Below are 12511 nucleotides of genomic sequence, written 5' to 3' on the forward strand. Positions count from 1 at the left end.
CCCAGGCCTTTAAGCTGCACTTGGCAACTGCTCAGAGCAGTAGAGCACAGCGGCTCTAACCTGTGAATTCTGTGCAGTGTGTTAAGAGCGGGGCATCTCCTCCCACCACAAACAAGAAAGTTTGCTGCTTTCTTTCTCTTGGTTCTGGTACTTCAATTCCTCACGTGTTTTTACTGAAGATACTCAAATGCAAACGCTTTCACAACTATTTATTTCAATCAAAGTTGTCATGTGTATCATATCTTGTAGTAAGACACAAGGAAACAGAATTCTAAGGATTCTAAAAAAAAAACACATTTAGCCAAGCTAGTCTATTTATTGAGCCTCTATCAACTAGGTTTTGATTAAAAGACAGGAAAAAAACACTGAGCAATATACGAAATAAATACTGAAAGTAACAATGTTCTCATCATACAGATAAAAGTTTTCAGGGGACAAAGGTTAGAAGAGATGAAACATTCTAGTTGGAAGAACATGCCTTAGGTTTCTTAGAAAAGTTTTCCAGGAGAAACAGAATCTCTTAAAAGAAACTATTTTCGTACAGCACTACGTTTAGAAAGTGAACCATATGCCAAAGGAAAAACTGCAAGGGAGAAAAGGTTTATATTTACATATAGGACAAACAAAACCAAGCATTAGCTGGACATTCACTTTACATTTAGAGTTTATACCGTTAGTGTGGGTGGCCTACTGATCGGGAGAGATCTGTTTTTCACATTATACCACTGCAGGCTCTAGGTGGACAGCCAAACTGCAGACACTTCAGCTCTATCAGCCAGTAGGGCAGCTGTGTGACAGCACTGGTTTGGACAGGTATCACTTTAATAGTGCACATTTCAAGGCAAGTATTTATATAAATGGACACAGTTTTGCTCTGAGCCTCTCCATTCTCGTTGGCAGCAGACCCACCATCTCCTTACTGAGTTCTAGTTCAGTTTCAACTGCACGAACAGCATCTGGGTACTTCTCACAATAGTCTACCAGAAATGTGTAATATTCCAATGATGTCTGCATATTTTCCAGCTGCTTTTTGCTATCCGAAGTAATAAGCTTACCATACAGTCGTGCAATATGAAATTTAGCCACCATTGCAGGGCGAAGAACGTCTTCCTCCAGCTTTTCCGGAAACACCTTATCTGGGTTCCTCAAGGAATCTAAAAACAGTTCATAATATTTGATGGCTAACTGGGCCAGAGAATTAATTTTTTTAACCGTGTGAGAGTCTAGCTCCTCTAACCTGTTACCAATAGCTACCTTTAAATCCATCATCTCGTAATAGGTGTCAGCTAGTTCAAACTGAAGCTGCCTGCTGATGAGCAGATAGTACTGTGGGTTCAAGTCTGCGTATATAGGCTCCAGCATGTCTATTCTACGCTTGTGCATTTTGCAGCGCCTCTCGTAGTCTTCTTCAAAGAAAGCAAGTACCTTAAACAAAGCACTGTGATCCTGAACAATTTCAATGTGATCAGTGACATAACCATCAACCTGAAAGAACTCTTTTGCTTCCTGAACATAGTTCTGACCAACTAGGAAGATTTCCCTGGCTTCCTGGAAATCTAAAGGATATACGCTGCTCACTTTCTCCTCCATGGCTAGGACAGAGTCACATATATCACTCGTGCCAAAAAGGACAGCTTTTTTCCTGCCCTTCTCTTTTTCATCCTCTTCTTTCTTCCTTTGGGCTTTAAGTTCAGATTGCCTGTCTGGATCCAGCTCCCCTATGTTATCCTGAAATGACAGAGCATGCTAATTAAAAACACACATGGCTTATGAAGAGACACTTACATTGAATCATTTTACTTATGAGTTAGCTTTGAAATACAAACTAGTTAGCAACAAGACAGAAGAGATATTGGGATATTAGTTCTTATATTCACAAAAAGTCATGTAAATTAGTCTCAATTCTGTAAAAACCTAAGACTAAGATAATTTAGTGTTCCTACCCTGTGTGACGATATAGCCAAAAGAATAAATGTAAAGCCCAAAGGCCCTGCTTCTGCAAAGCATTTCAGAAAATGCCGTTTTACACGTTCAAATCAGTGCTTAAATAAATGAAATGAACGCTTGAATGAATCAAATGCTTCAAGGAATGAGTACACCAGCACACAAAACCACTGCATATATGAAAATGTTCTTACTAGCAGTTACTTCTTATTCAACCTACCAAATCAAGCTGCAAGAAAATGCAGCAGAGGGAAACCTGTGAAGCTGCTGTACAAGCAGTTCACTCATCACACTACAGAGCTGATCTCCTGTCTGTGCTTGTTTCTAAATGCCTCATTAAAGCCAAAGTGTACTATGAAACACTGCTACATTGCAAGCATCTATTGTATTATTAGTTGGGCAATTGTTTATCACTTGCTTACCAACTATGAATTGATTCCTGTTACAAACACCAAAACAGACTTTGTTTGGTTTTAAACAATGACAGCTACAGAACAGATTTTGTTACCTCAAGTAATTTCCGAGCGCTTTGCAGGAGATTCAGGCAATATTTAATCCAGCATCTTGCAATCTCAGCTCTTCTCTGTCGAAGGTCCTGTTGGTCTTGCTCCGTTTCATCTATTGAAAGGATATAAACAAATAAAAACTTGAAGAGAACTTGAGCACTCCAGCAAGAATCTCAAATGTTACAAGCAAATTATTCATTATTTGTATTTAAATACATAAAATATTTTTTCCTCATTTTTAGACAGAAGCATGTTCTCCATGTTAGTCTTTATAATAACTCTGAGGTTAACATGGACTTGTCGTGCATTAATTCATAGAAAAACCAAATCATAGCACATACTTAAAAAGACCTTTGATCTTAAAGGTGTTTTACTGGAAAAGGTTTTCATGTCTCTTTGTAACAAGAGAAAAAATAAGGGATCATTCGTCTTCTGAGATTCATCTGTCCACCCGGTAATTGTTTCCGAGGATGATGAGGGCATTTCTATTGCAACTGGCCCCAGACTTGCTAGCAAAACCAGGGGAAACTGCCTTTAGATAAGCTACCTGGTATTAACATAGGATTTATTAGTTCTATAACTTCTGTATTTTTCTCCCCACTGTTGTTAAGGAGCAGCACTGCTGACGTCTCAAGATAAGGTTTTCAGAAATGGAACAGATTTCAAAGAGAACTCATTTCCCAGCCTCTAGGCAGAAGGCAGCAAGTTGGCTGAACAATAAGGGGACACTGGCAGTCCTCTTTACAAAAAAAAAAAAAAAAATCCACCTTGAACACAGTGAATCTGAGTCTGATTATCTCTCAGAGCCAATCAGGTTCTTCACATTAAGGAAATAAGAACTGTTGCTCATCTAAGAAATGGCACCCTTACTAAATATCTCTATGTTTATTTATATTCCAATGAATATGATAAAATGAAAGTGCTTGAAAGTGGTCAGTGGTGACTGTGTATAATCTTCCATAAGTTAGAACCTTCTGCATGATGGTCTTCATGTCCACTGCCCAGTTCTCTGTGCAGTGAAAATATAGGGAAAATTGGATAACCACTTACTCCATTGAAACAAACAAATACCACTACTCCTGTTTGGTGGAGGAAGTCAAGATAGCAATTAGTTGACTTGACTAAAAATCACACAAGAAATCTATGAAGTACAGTTCTAACTAAGACTCATCTACCACTCTCACTCTTGCACCTGACTGGATTTTTCCACACACCTATAGAAAACAACCTCATTTTTTTGGCTCAAGTATGGTAGTAATGAACCCTGACAATTGTGCAGTCAGGTAGCTACGGAAGCCCATTAACACCAATTAAGACGTACTGCATCTTTCATAATATACTGTTTGCAAGCAGCCTAAGAGATCAGTGTAACCTGACTCTTGACAGCCCTGTCTCCCTGAAACTAAAAAGCTTTTGAACATCATCCTTGAAGTACCTAAATAGTAAGAAAGGCAATGGCATAGAGATCTGTATTTTTGAGCTAAGACTAATACTAAAAGCAAGTAAGATATTGTCACTGAAGGTCAATTAAATAAATCTCAGTTGTGTCTATTTCACGTTATATTTTAACCTGAATTAGCAACATCAGTGGATTAAAAAGCTGGTGTTCTAAACAGCTCAAATCACTAAAAGTTAACCAATATATTCACTGTTCACAGGCAGAGTTATGAACTCACACAGGGGCTAGCTACCCTGAGCACTTGGCTCACTTTTCAAGAGTTAAAGCTCTATTGATTTGAAGCTTTCAGTTGCCCAAGACACAGAATGTAAAAGGCTGTGCTGTAGATAAGCAAAGACTAAACTAAGCCTAAAACAGAGACTTCCGTTGGTGACTGACATTATCATGTAACCACAGGTCCTTCAAACTCTGCAGTCTCCTTCATTGACAAGTTTCTTTCACTGATCTTCACGCTGAACTGCAAAGTTGTTCCTTTGTATCAAGACCCAAAGCAACAAGGAAGGAAGCTCAACTCCAAAAAATAGACATTAATGAGGCTGTAGCACACAGAAACAAAAGACAAGTACTTTCCAAGATTTGGGGTTCTTAAGAACTGCAGTTTCTCTCCCTCTTTTAAAACTATTCCCAGAAAGCATCTGCTTTAGTTCACTGAGTCATTGCCCTCGACCACCAAGAAGCAAAGGCAAGCTGCATTAACAAGGGCAAAAGAACAGAGACACTGCTACTACTGCAATGAATACTGGTTTAATTTTCACTTTTATTCTGGGATGCTTTCTGAAGCGCCTGCAACAATCAGTTGAGCTTTTCTCACAGGGTTTACTCATAGTCAATCTTAAACTGCAATAGCAGCAGCTCTTCAAACATTCCACCTTACGTTTAATTACAAAGACTTTAGAAATTTAACACTGGGATAGGTTTTGTCCACACTCCTAAACTTTACTTTTAGTATTATGTATCAATGATGCTTAATCCACAGTATTACATTCCAAATTTTTAATGAACTTACTGTCTTCAGCAGGTGGCACCTGTTCAGCTTGGCTAAAGATGACACTGGCTGCTGCTAAACAGTGTCGGGCCTCCATAAAGCATTCCTGAGAGAGAAAAACAGGAACATTTACCACTGGTATAAGCAGCCCAAGCACTGCTCAGGTGGGCTAAACCCCTCGCCTCAGATAGCAAAGACACACGAACACAAAGGAAATGATAAAGAGAGAGGCTCTGGAGCTTGTTGCCCCAGACACTGGAAGAAAAGACACTATTTTTCCACATCTGCTGCTGAATACAGTATTTTCTCACCAACTGTTTTCTCTCTATCACAGCCACAATAGCAAGCCTCGCTTTTAATGTTAGATACACACATTGTGAACATCTTCACTGTTCTGATCTAAGCTACTATCGCTTCCTTGCGGTAGAGGAAGTGATGTGTTGTGGTTAAGATTCTGTCACGGGGTGTTAGTCGGAACAAGTGGGATGTACTAATCAACGTGATGACTCAGATTCAGATTCCTTTATTCATATTTGGCAGTGCATTGTTTAATGATCAGTGCTATCAGTGCACCCAAAACACACAGAAATTACAAGTTACTACTGAAATGAGCATTAGGTACAGCACAAGTCTTTTAAGCATCAGGAAAGAGCATCTGAATAGCCTGGAATATAGAAATTCCTAAATAAAGCTGAAGCATTTCCTAACAGTAGATTACATTATAATTAGAGTCAACACAGATTGTGAAAGCAAACAGCCACCATCTTACATATTCCTTTAGCATTCACAGAGGCTCAAACAAGTCTTAAGTACATGCTAAGGTAAAAAGGACAATAATTTGTAGGAAACATACAGTGTGCAATAACTTGGCCCTCAGATGGTTTTGTTTTTAAACTCTTTATTTTAAGAGAACAATATAATTCCAAGAAACTATTTAAAATTAAGGGATTATAATCCTGAAGTTTTACTCACAAACATGTCACATCACTGCTACTTCATGAACTGTAGACCTTTTCTTAGGACTACACCCTTGCTCATTTTTGCTATTGCCATCTCAACTCCCTAAAACAGCTGCTACATGCTCTTCAGAAAACACTGACAGATGTTTCATGTCAGAAGACAATTCAAGGTTTTATAGGAGCACATTTCTAATTTGATATGGAGCCCTGTATCACACAGCTATTTAAACAATTGTCAGGATTAGTTTATAGTTACATTTATGACATAATTACAGCAGAAAAAATTAGGTGTATTACCTTAGAGAGATAGTACTGTGACAAAGTAGCAGCATTGAGTGCCCATTCCACCGGGTAGTAGCCACAGTACTCAAGCTGTCGTTTAAGAGTAGTATGGCAGTACTGAGCAGCCTTCTCAATCATCTCCAGGTGCTGGTAGACTTGTGCCAGATAATACAGAGTATGCGTATAGGCTTTTTCAAATCTGGAAAAGATAACACTTGTTTCCTTCCTAAATACAACTTCATAAATTAAAAAGTAATCATGATCTAGGTATGCTGCTACAGCCCCACCTTTTGGATCTTTCTTGGTCTGTGAGTTTTTCTTCTTCTGCCATGAAGTGTTCACTGGGATCCAGGGGAGGATTTCCATCCTACAAGAATACAGGATATATTCAGGAAACTACATTTCTCTTGCTCTGTAACATAGTGCTCCCTCTTCTGGCCGCACATGATTTACTATTTTTCAATCCCAAATTCAACAGAACTTCACAGAATGCCTCCACATATCTCAACATCACATCTCTGGAGCAATTCCACAAAACTCAGGAGATTTAGAGGATGAAAGACACAATCCCACATGGAATTACAAGGTTTTCAGCTTGCAGAAGACTTCTGCTCACATACTTTCAAGTAATGCATGTTGTCTGCACCAGAAATACTCAACCTTAATTCTACAGGACTATAACTGGGTGTCTTTATTTTGTACAATACAATAATGTTTGTCAAAGCATCAATTTACTGCTAAGCATGCCTTCAAGTGTGAAATACTCATTTGCCCACCTGCACTACTCAGTAAGAAGAAAACATCCTGCAGGAAGTACCACAAAGAACATGATGTGCAGAGAGTGCTCAGTAGACCTGCTGTAAAGACTTAACCATGGTGAAGATGACTCAAGCTTTTATCCACAAGCTGGGAGGACACTTCAATACAAGAATGAGACAACAGGCAATGTCTTTGGAGAATGAAGCTACTAAACTTTGTTTTAAGGCATAAGGCATAACTCTTATGCAGTTATTATTATTTTGGGGAGAGAGGAGTTATTAACAATGTTAACTACTTCATTTAGAAGTGATTTTTTGAGTTCTAAGCCATGACATCCATCAGATTCCTTATACAGACAACTATCCATCTTTCAGCATTGTTCTGTTCAACCTTGCCTTAGAACAACTGTTAACAGTCAGCACAACTGACAAGTCCAACAGATTAACACTGCTTATGGCAGTTATTAGTCTGTGCTTACTTAATTTCCTTTGTAATTGTGAATAACGTCAGATGCCAATTCCAAAACACTTTGAATTAAGTTGCCTTTCTAGAGGTGGGTCTTTTTTCTCCATTACACATTCCATCCTGAAGGATGTCCAACATCTGGTAGCAACAGAGCCCAGTTTAATATGCAACTTGCCTAGCTCTTTCCTAACTCCATATATTTCTTAGTCCAAGTAAGGCAACAAACAAAAAGCAGTCCAGAGAAACACTTTTCATAAAATATGGACTCGGGCAGGAACAGGAGCAAGGTTAGAGAATGTATTCACTTCATAGGGAAGAAAACACTTTCTGATGTTTGTACTACTACTCATTTAAAAAATCCTGAATGGATTTGTTTGTTTGCCTTTAAGGGAAATGTTTTATTCATCTTCAAAGATGAACAAAAGGGGCTGAAACAGAGACAAATAAATAAAAGTGTGTTCAACCTACCAGAGCAGTGTTGATTTTTTTGTTATGTGGTCTTTTAATCTTTAGGGTATTCTGTTTACATCTCATTACTTTTTAAGATGTGGATTTATAACCCTCCACCTTGTTTTCTTTAGATACAAAGGTTTACAACCTTAGAAAGGCTCCCAAACCTTCTAACAAGATGTTCAGTACGTTCTGGCAAGATTCTCTTTACTCCTGTAAAGAGAACAATTGAAATGACACACTAAGCCAGACACTTGCCTCCTTCCTATCTACAGATTTATCCTCTGATGTCAAATCTTATGCCTTTCATTATCCCTAAGGAAGAGCTCTGCAACTCTCCTTTCCAAGTGGACTTTATTGGCCCAAGCTCCTGCCCATAAGGTTTAGCACCCTCAGATTTTCACTGTAGTGCATTAAATAGCTTTCCTAATAGCAAAATGTTGCTACAACTACTAATAATTTATTGGGGAAAAAGTAAAATACATATAAACTCAAAACTTTCAGGAGCAGAAAGTAGATCTCTTCTTTCTATCAAATTAATTCTATTCTTGCAATTGCCTCGGTTTTACTCTAGTTGCTTTAGGGGACAAAAAACAATCCCATCCAATTTGTAAGTTAACTAGACCCAGTTAGTAAACAACTAAATCAAATAGTTCAGGAAAACACCTCAATCATCAGCAGTTTACCAAAGATACACAGAAAGGAAGGCTTCCCAGAAAGGGAGGCTTCCCAATACCCTAAAAATGGGGAATCTTAAGAAAAGTAGATTCACATTTTGATAACTAGTGAATGATGAATTTTGGCACGGCTGTATAAATCCTAAAGATCAAACACCACTGCAAGGAACTCAAGTCCCCTTTGTAAACCATAAAGCAGTTAGCCAAGCTCCCCCACACCTTGTAGTTCTAGGGTTGGTATTTTATTTTAATTTTAATTCTCTGCCAAATACAGCTCAGTATTTTCAGAGAAACACGATGTAAGTCAACTAAAGTTACCACAAAAACCAGTCTTTTGCTGTAGTTCCTTTAAAAAAAAAAAAACACACACACTTAAGTGATCCTCTAATTTGCTTCTTCCTACACTACCAGTATGAATCATATCACTTTTTCAAAAGTATCAGAGAGGGTCTGTAGAGAGATGTAGTATCCCTACTTAAAGCAACTGACCCAGAAGGTGGACAATAAACAGACAAGCTTTCCAGCACAAGGGGGGCTTTTTTCTGGATCCACTACCCCTCCTATCACTGTGGACCAGCATGGCTACAAAAGTGGGAATACAGCAGTAACCTACCAATAAAGGCTAAGCCATTCTAAAATTTCCACAAGAATAATCTGCTGCAAACTAAATTCATGTCAAACCTGAACTGTAATTTCATGAAGCTAAGTTCTGTCCAACATTTGTAGCTCTCCCAAGACACAGATACTGTTCCTTCAGGGCCACAAATGTTTTTAGCTCACTCTCAAACTGCCCCCGAGGCAAGTCAGTGTAGGAAAAGCTTTACAAAGAGCTTAAAAATAGCACAAGGGAGTCTTTGTCAATACACAGCAGAATGCACAACTTAGAACGTTTTTTAACATGCAGGAGAGGTTTAGCTGTTCATAAGATTGTCCTCTTGGATATCAAACTAAACTACTTGTCTCTAGGAAATACTGTGCACAGTAAGAGCAAACCATGCAAATATTACAGCTTTGTTTCCTTTTCCCACTGAACTGCCAGTGGGAAATTCAGCGATGGATGACATTTTACACTGCTGACAAGATAAGATTAACAATAGTCTTAATTAAAAACCAAACTCGACCTGGCTTCAACTCTGGATTATGAACTCAAAGAGCTTTCAAAAAGAACCATTATTTTTAAGCAAAACTATTTTCCTGAGTAACTCCATTTTGAAATAAAGTGATCCTCTAGCTTGCCTCTTCCTATGCTATCAGTACAAATCACATCACTTTTCAGAAGTATCACAGCATCCAATATAAAGTGCAGAAACTCAAGTTCCTTTGTACATTTTTTTCCAAAGGTCACCAGAACTCCAAGTGACACCTGAAAATAAGACCTGCCACAATATTAATTAACACAGTACCTCTTTCATGTATTGATTATACAAGGCTTCTGCAGATTCCAAGTAAGTCTGTGCAGTTTTAATTTTATCCCTTTCAGACCACAGGATACCTAGGTTGTTCTAAAGGTAAAAAGAAAAATAAATTAGTTATTTTCCCATTATGTTCTATTTACACTACACATTTTCTCCAGTTTATTAGTCTTCATCCATATGCATATATGTGCATGTGTGTCTTCTAACACAATAGATTTCAGAAGGCAAAAATTGTGGCCACCCATTTTATTGTGAGCTGCTCCCACAGGAGGGCCCTCATGCAGTGGCACATACATACAAAAGTCACCTCACAAACTAACTTACTTTCTGTGTTTACTCTGCTGAATAGGGATTGGTGTGTTCAAATACTGACTTTTTTTCACGCAGTATGTTCTGCATCCAATTCATGCAACTTTTATGTCACATACAAATATCATACAGAGCCAAGGAATTAGAAATTTGTCATCATGACTGTACAAAAAAATTAACAGGAAAAAAGATATGCTAGGAATGAACGCTTTTATACTTTCAACATTGAAAAGAAACTAAAAGAACCATTAAGATGCAAAAGCTACAGATTACTGCCTTGAAATTTAAATTACAGCAATGTACATAGTAACCGACTTACTGCCTCTGTGAACCCACAATTTACCAAAAGTACCTCTAATTTGATTAACAAGAAGGCAGCATTAATAACAACTAATGTCTGCTGGGCTAACTTGATTCCTAGGCAGCATTGTTACAAAATCCACCAGGGCTAAAAAAAATCCTTCAAAAGAGTTCAAACGTGTAGCTGTGTGCCAGCCCTGCACCCCTCCCAGTTCCATTTATTTTATTGTTTTTATAAGAAAGCACACGTAAATGACATTTATGAACGGAAATAATTTGCCCACACTCGAGCAGTGGAACGGACCAAATTTAACAGACAGAAACTGTGATACACATCCTTAAGCAAAAGCTCAGAAATTAGAAGCAGGGCTACAGAAGCAGATCCAGCAGGAAAAATGAATGCTCTTTTATTCAAAACAGAAGTCAGTGCCGTGAAAACAAATTGTATACATCCCAGAACGTGGAGAAATATGGGCCCTGTTGACAGTTACTGCTTTTGTATCAGAAATGTTGTTAAATAAATACACAAGCCTTTTAAAGCCCTTGGGACAGAAAGATGAGGGCAAGTTCACTTACCACCACTGCTCTCAGCTGCATGGCTGATGGTAGTGCCTGACAACAGCAGACCTGTTCACTGCCCGACCACAGCACCCCATACGTGTAACACAGAAACTATCCTGCTGTTTCTTAAAGGCCTCAGAACAGGAAAATCTATGCAAACATTTGCCCAGCTGTGCTGGGCTTGGTACGATAGAGTTAATTTTCTATCTAAAAAAAAAAAAAAAGAGAGAACTACTGCCTTCCAGCACACCAACTCAAAAGCACAGTGGAATCCCTGGCCCTCAGCCACAAAAGCAACAACTTTTCCCAGGAACACACACCGGGAAGATGTTATCTTGTTTTCACTGGCTGCTCAAGCAACCTCCAATCTTATAACAAGTAATAGATTTGTAGCTGTGTACCTAAACCATCATGCTGAAGGACAAACTGCAGATGTAGCCTTACGAATTCCAGACAACTCAGCTAATTTAACCAATGTAAGACAAGTCACTATTTAACTAGTGCCTTTGCACAGGAACACACAATTCCTTGACAGTTTTGCACTGTTTGACACAGAAACGCTACTGAGCCTTTTCTAATTAGAGAAGCCATTTTTGACAGACATCTACATAACTGCTCTAAACTGAGCAATTATTATTATTAAATAATTCAAAGCCTAGAGACAGATATCTAGCTATATGCCAGCTGACATGATGGAGCAGCTGAGCACAGGCTTTTTTGCAAATCTCCGTATGGTGAGAACTAGTTTTGTTAACAGTATTATTTTCTTCAGAATAAGGAGGTGACTATTATCACTTTTAGCCCTACAAAACGGTATTTACTGACATGGAATAAAATATAATAGATTAATAGGCAAGGCTGAAAAGCAAGCTAGTGCCAACTTTTGAGAACAATTTACCTTTTCAGGATACTGCAAAAAGGCAAATCCCAACTTTACTTCCACAACAAACGACATCACAAGTAGACATCCTAAGGTCTTCTACCCATTAATTCTTGCCCAGTTCTTACAAGTTCTGCCTCTGCATATCCTTAAGAGCACGCTGCTTTGTCAACACCCAGTTTCTATTAAGAGAACACTGTCAGATGCTCTGCAGAGCCAGCGGCAGCAGCAAGCTTCACGCAGAACAGCAGCCCTCTTTCCCAGCCGCCCCCTGTGAATTATTTCTTCGAGCAAGAAATAAGCGCCAGGGCTGCTGGGTTTTGCTATTATTACACAAGTCAGAGCCATCAGCAGACCGAAGCGCCAGGAATCTCCCCGCGGCCCACCGCAGAGAGCACCCAGCACGCCCCACAGACACCGCACCCGTCCCTCGCCCCCAGGGCCCCTCAGAGCCTCCCGCCGCCGCCTCCTCCCACCTGGGCCTGTATGTAGAGGGAGACGCAGTCCGGAGAGAGGCGGTGCGGCTCGAGGAGCTGCGTGCAGCGCTGCAGGTGCTCCTC

The 12511-nt window shown here is 39.1% G+C and overlaps 1 protein-coding gene across 1 annotated transcript; it reads right to left on the reverse strand.

The window, feature by feature from the left end:
- Positions 1-293: 293 nt before the first annotated feature.
- KIAA1279 (KIAA1279 ortholog) lies at positions 294-12505 on the reverse strand. Its single transcript, XM_008949193.1, has 7 exons — positions 12428-12505; positions 9890-9988; positions 6423-6502; positions 6151-6334; positions 4916-5000; positions 2453-2562; positions 294-1728 (listed from the first exon to the last, which is right to left on the reverse strand). Exons 2-7 carry the CDS (start codon positions 9896-9898, stop codon positions 850-852), a joined length of 1347 nt encoding a protein of 448 aa, XP_008947441.1. The 5' UTR covers positions 9899-9988; positions 12428-12505; the 3' UTR covers positions 294-849.
- Between the last annotated feature and the right edge of the window lie 6 nt (positions 12506-12511).

This window comes from Merops nubicus, unplaced genomic scaffold, assembly GCF_000691845.1.
Source record: "Merops nubicus isolate BGI_N331 unplaced genomic scaffold, ASM69184v1 scaffold33431, whole genome shotgun sequence".
Taxonomy (NCBI): Eukaryota; Metazoa; Chordata; class Aves; order Coraciiformes; family Meropidae; genus Merops; species Merops nubicus.

Excerpts from the sequence above, each read along its gene's own strand:
- KIAA1279 (XM_008949193.1), bottom strand. Across the intron at positions 5,001-6,150 it reads CACAGTACTATCTCTCTAAG|GAATGCTTTATGGAGGCCCG; the intron begins GTAATACACCTA and ends TTTCTCTCTCAG. Across the intron at positions 2,563-4,915 it reads GGTGCCACCTGCTGAAGACA|ATGAAACGGAGCAAGACCAA; the intron begins GTAAGTTCATTA and ends TCCTTTCAATAG.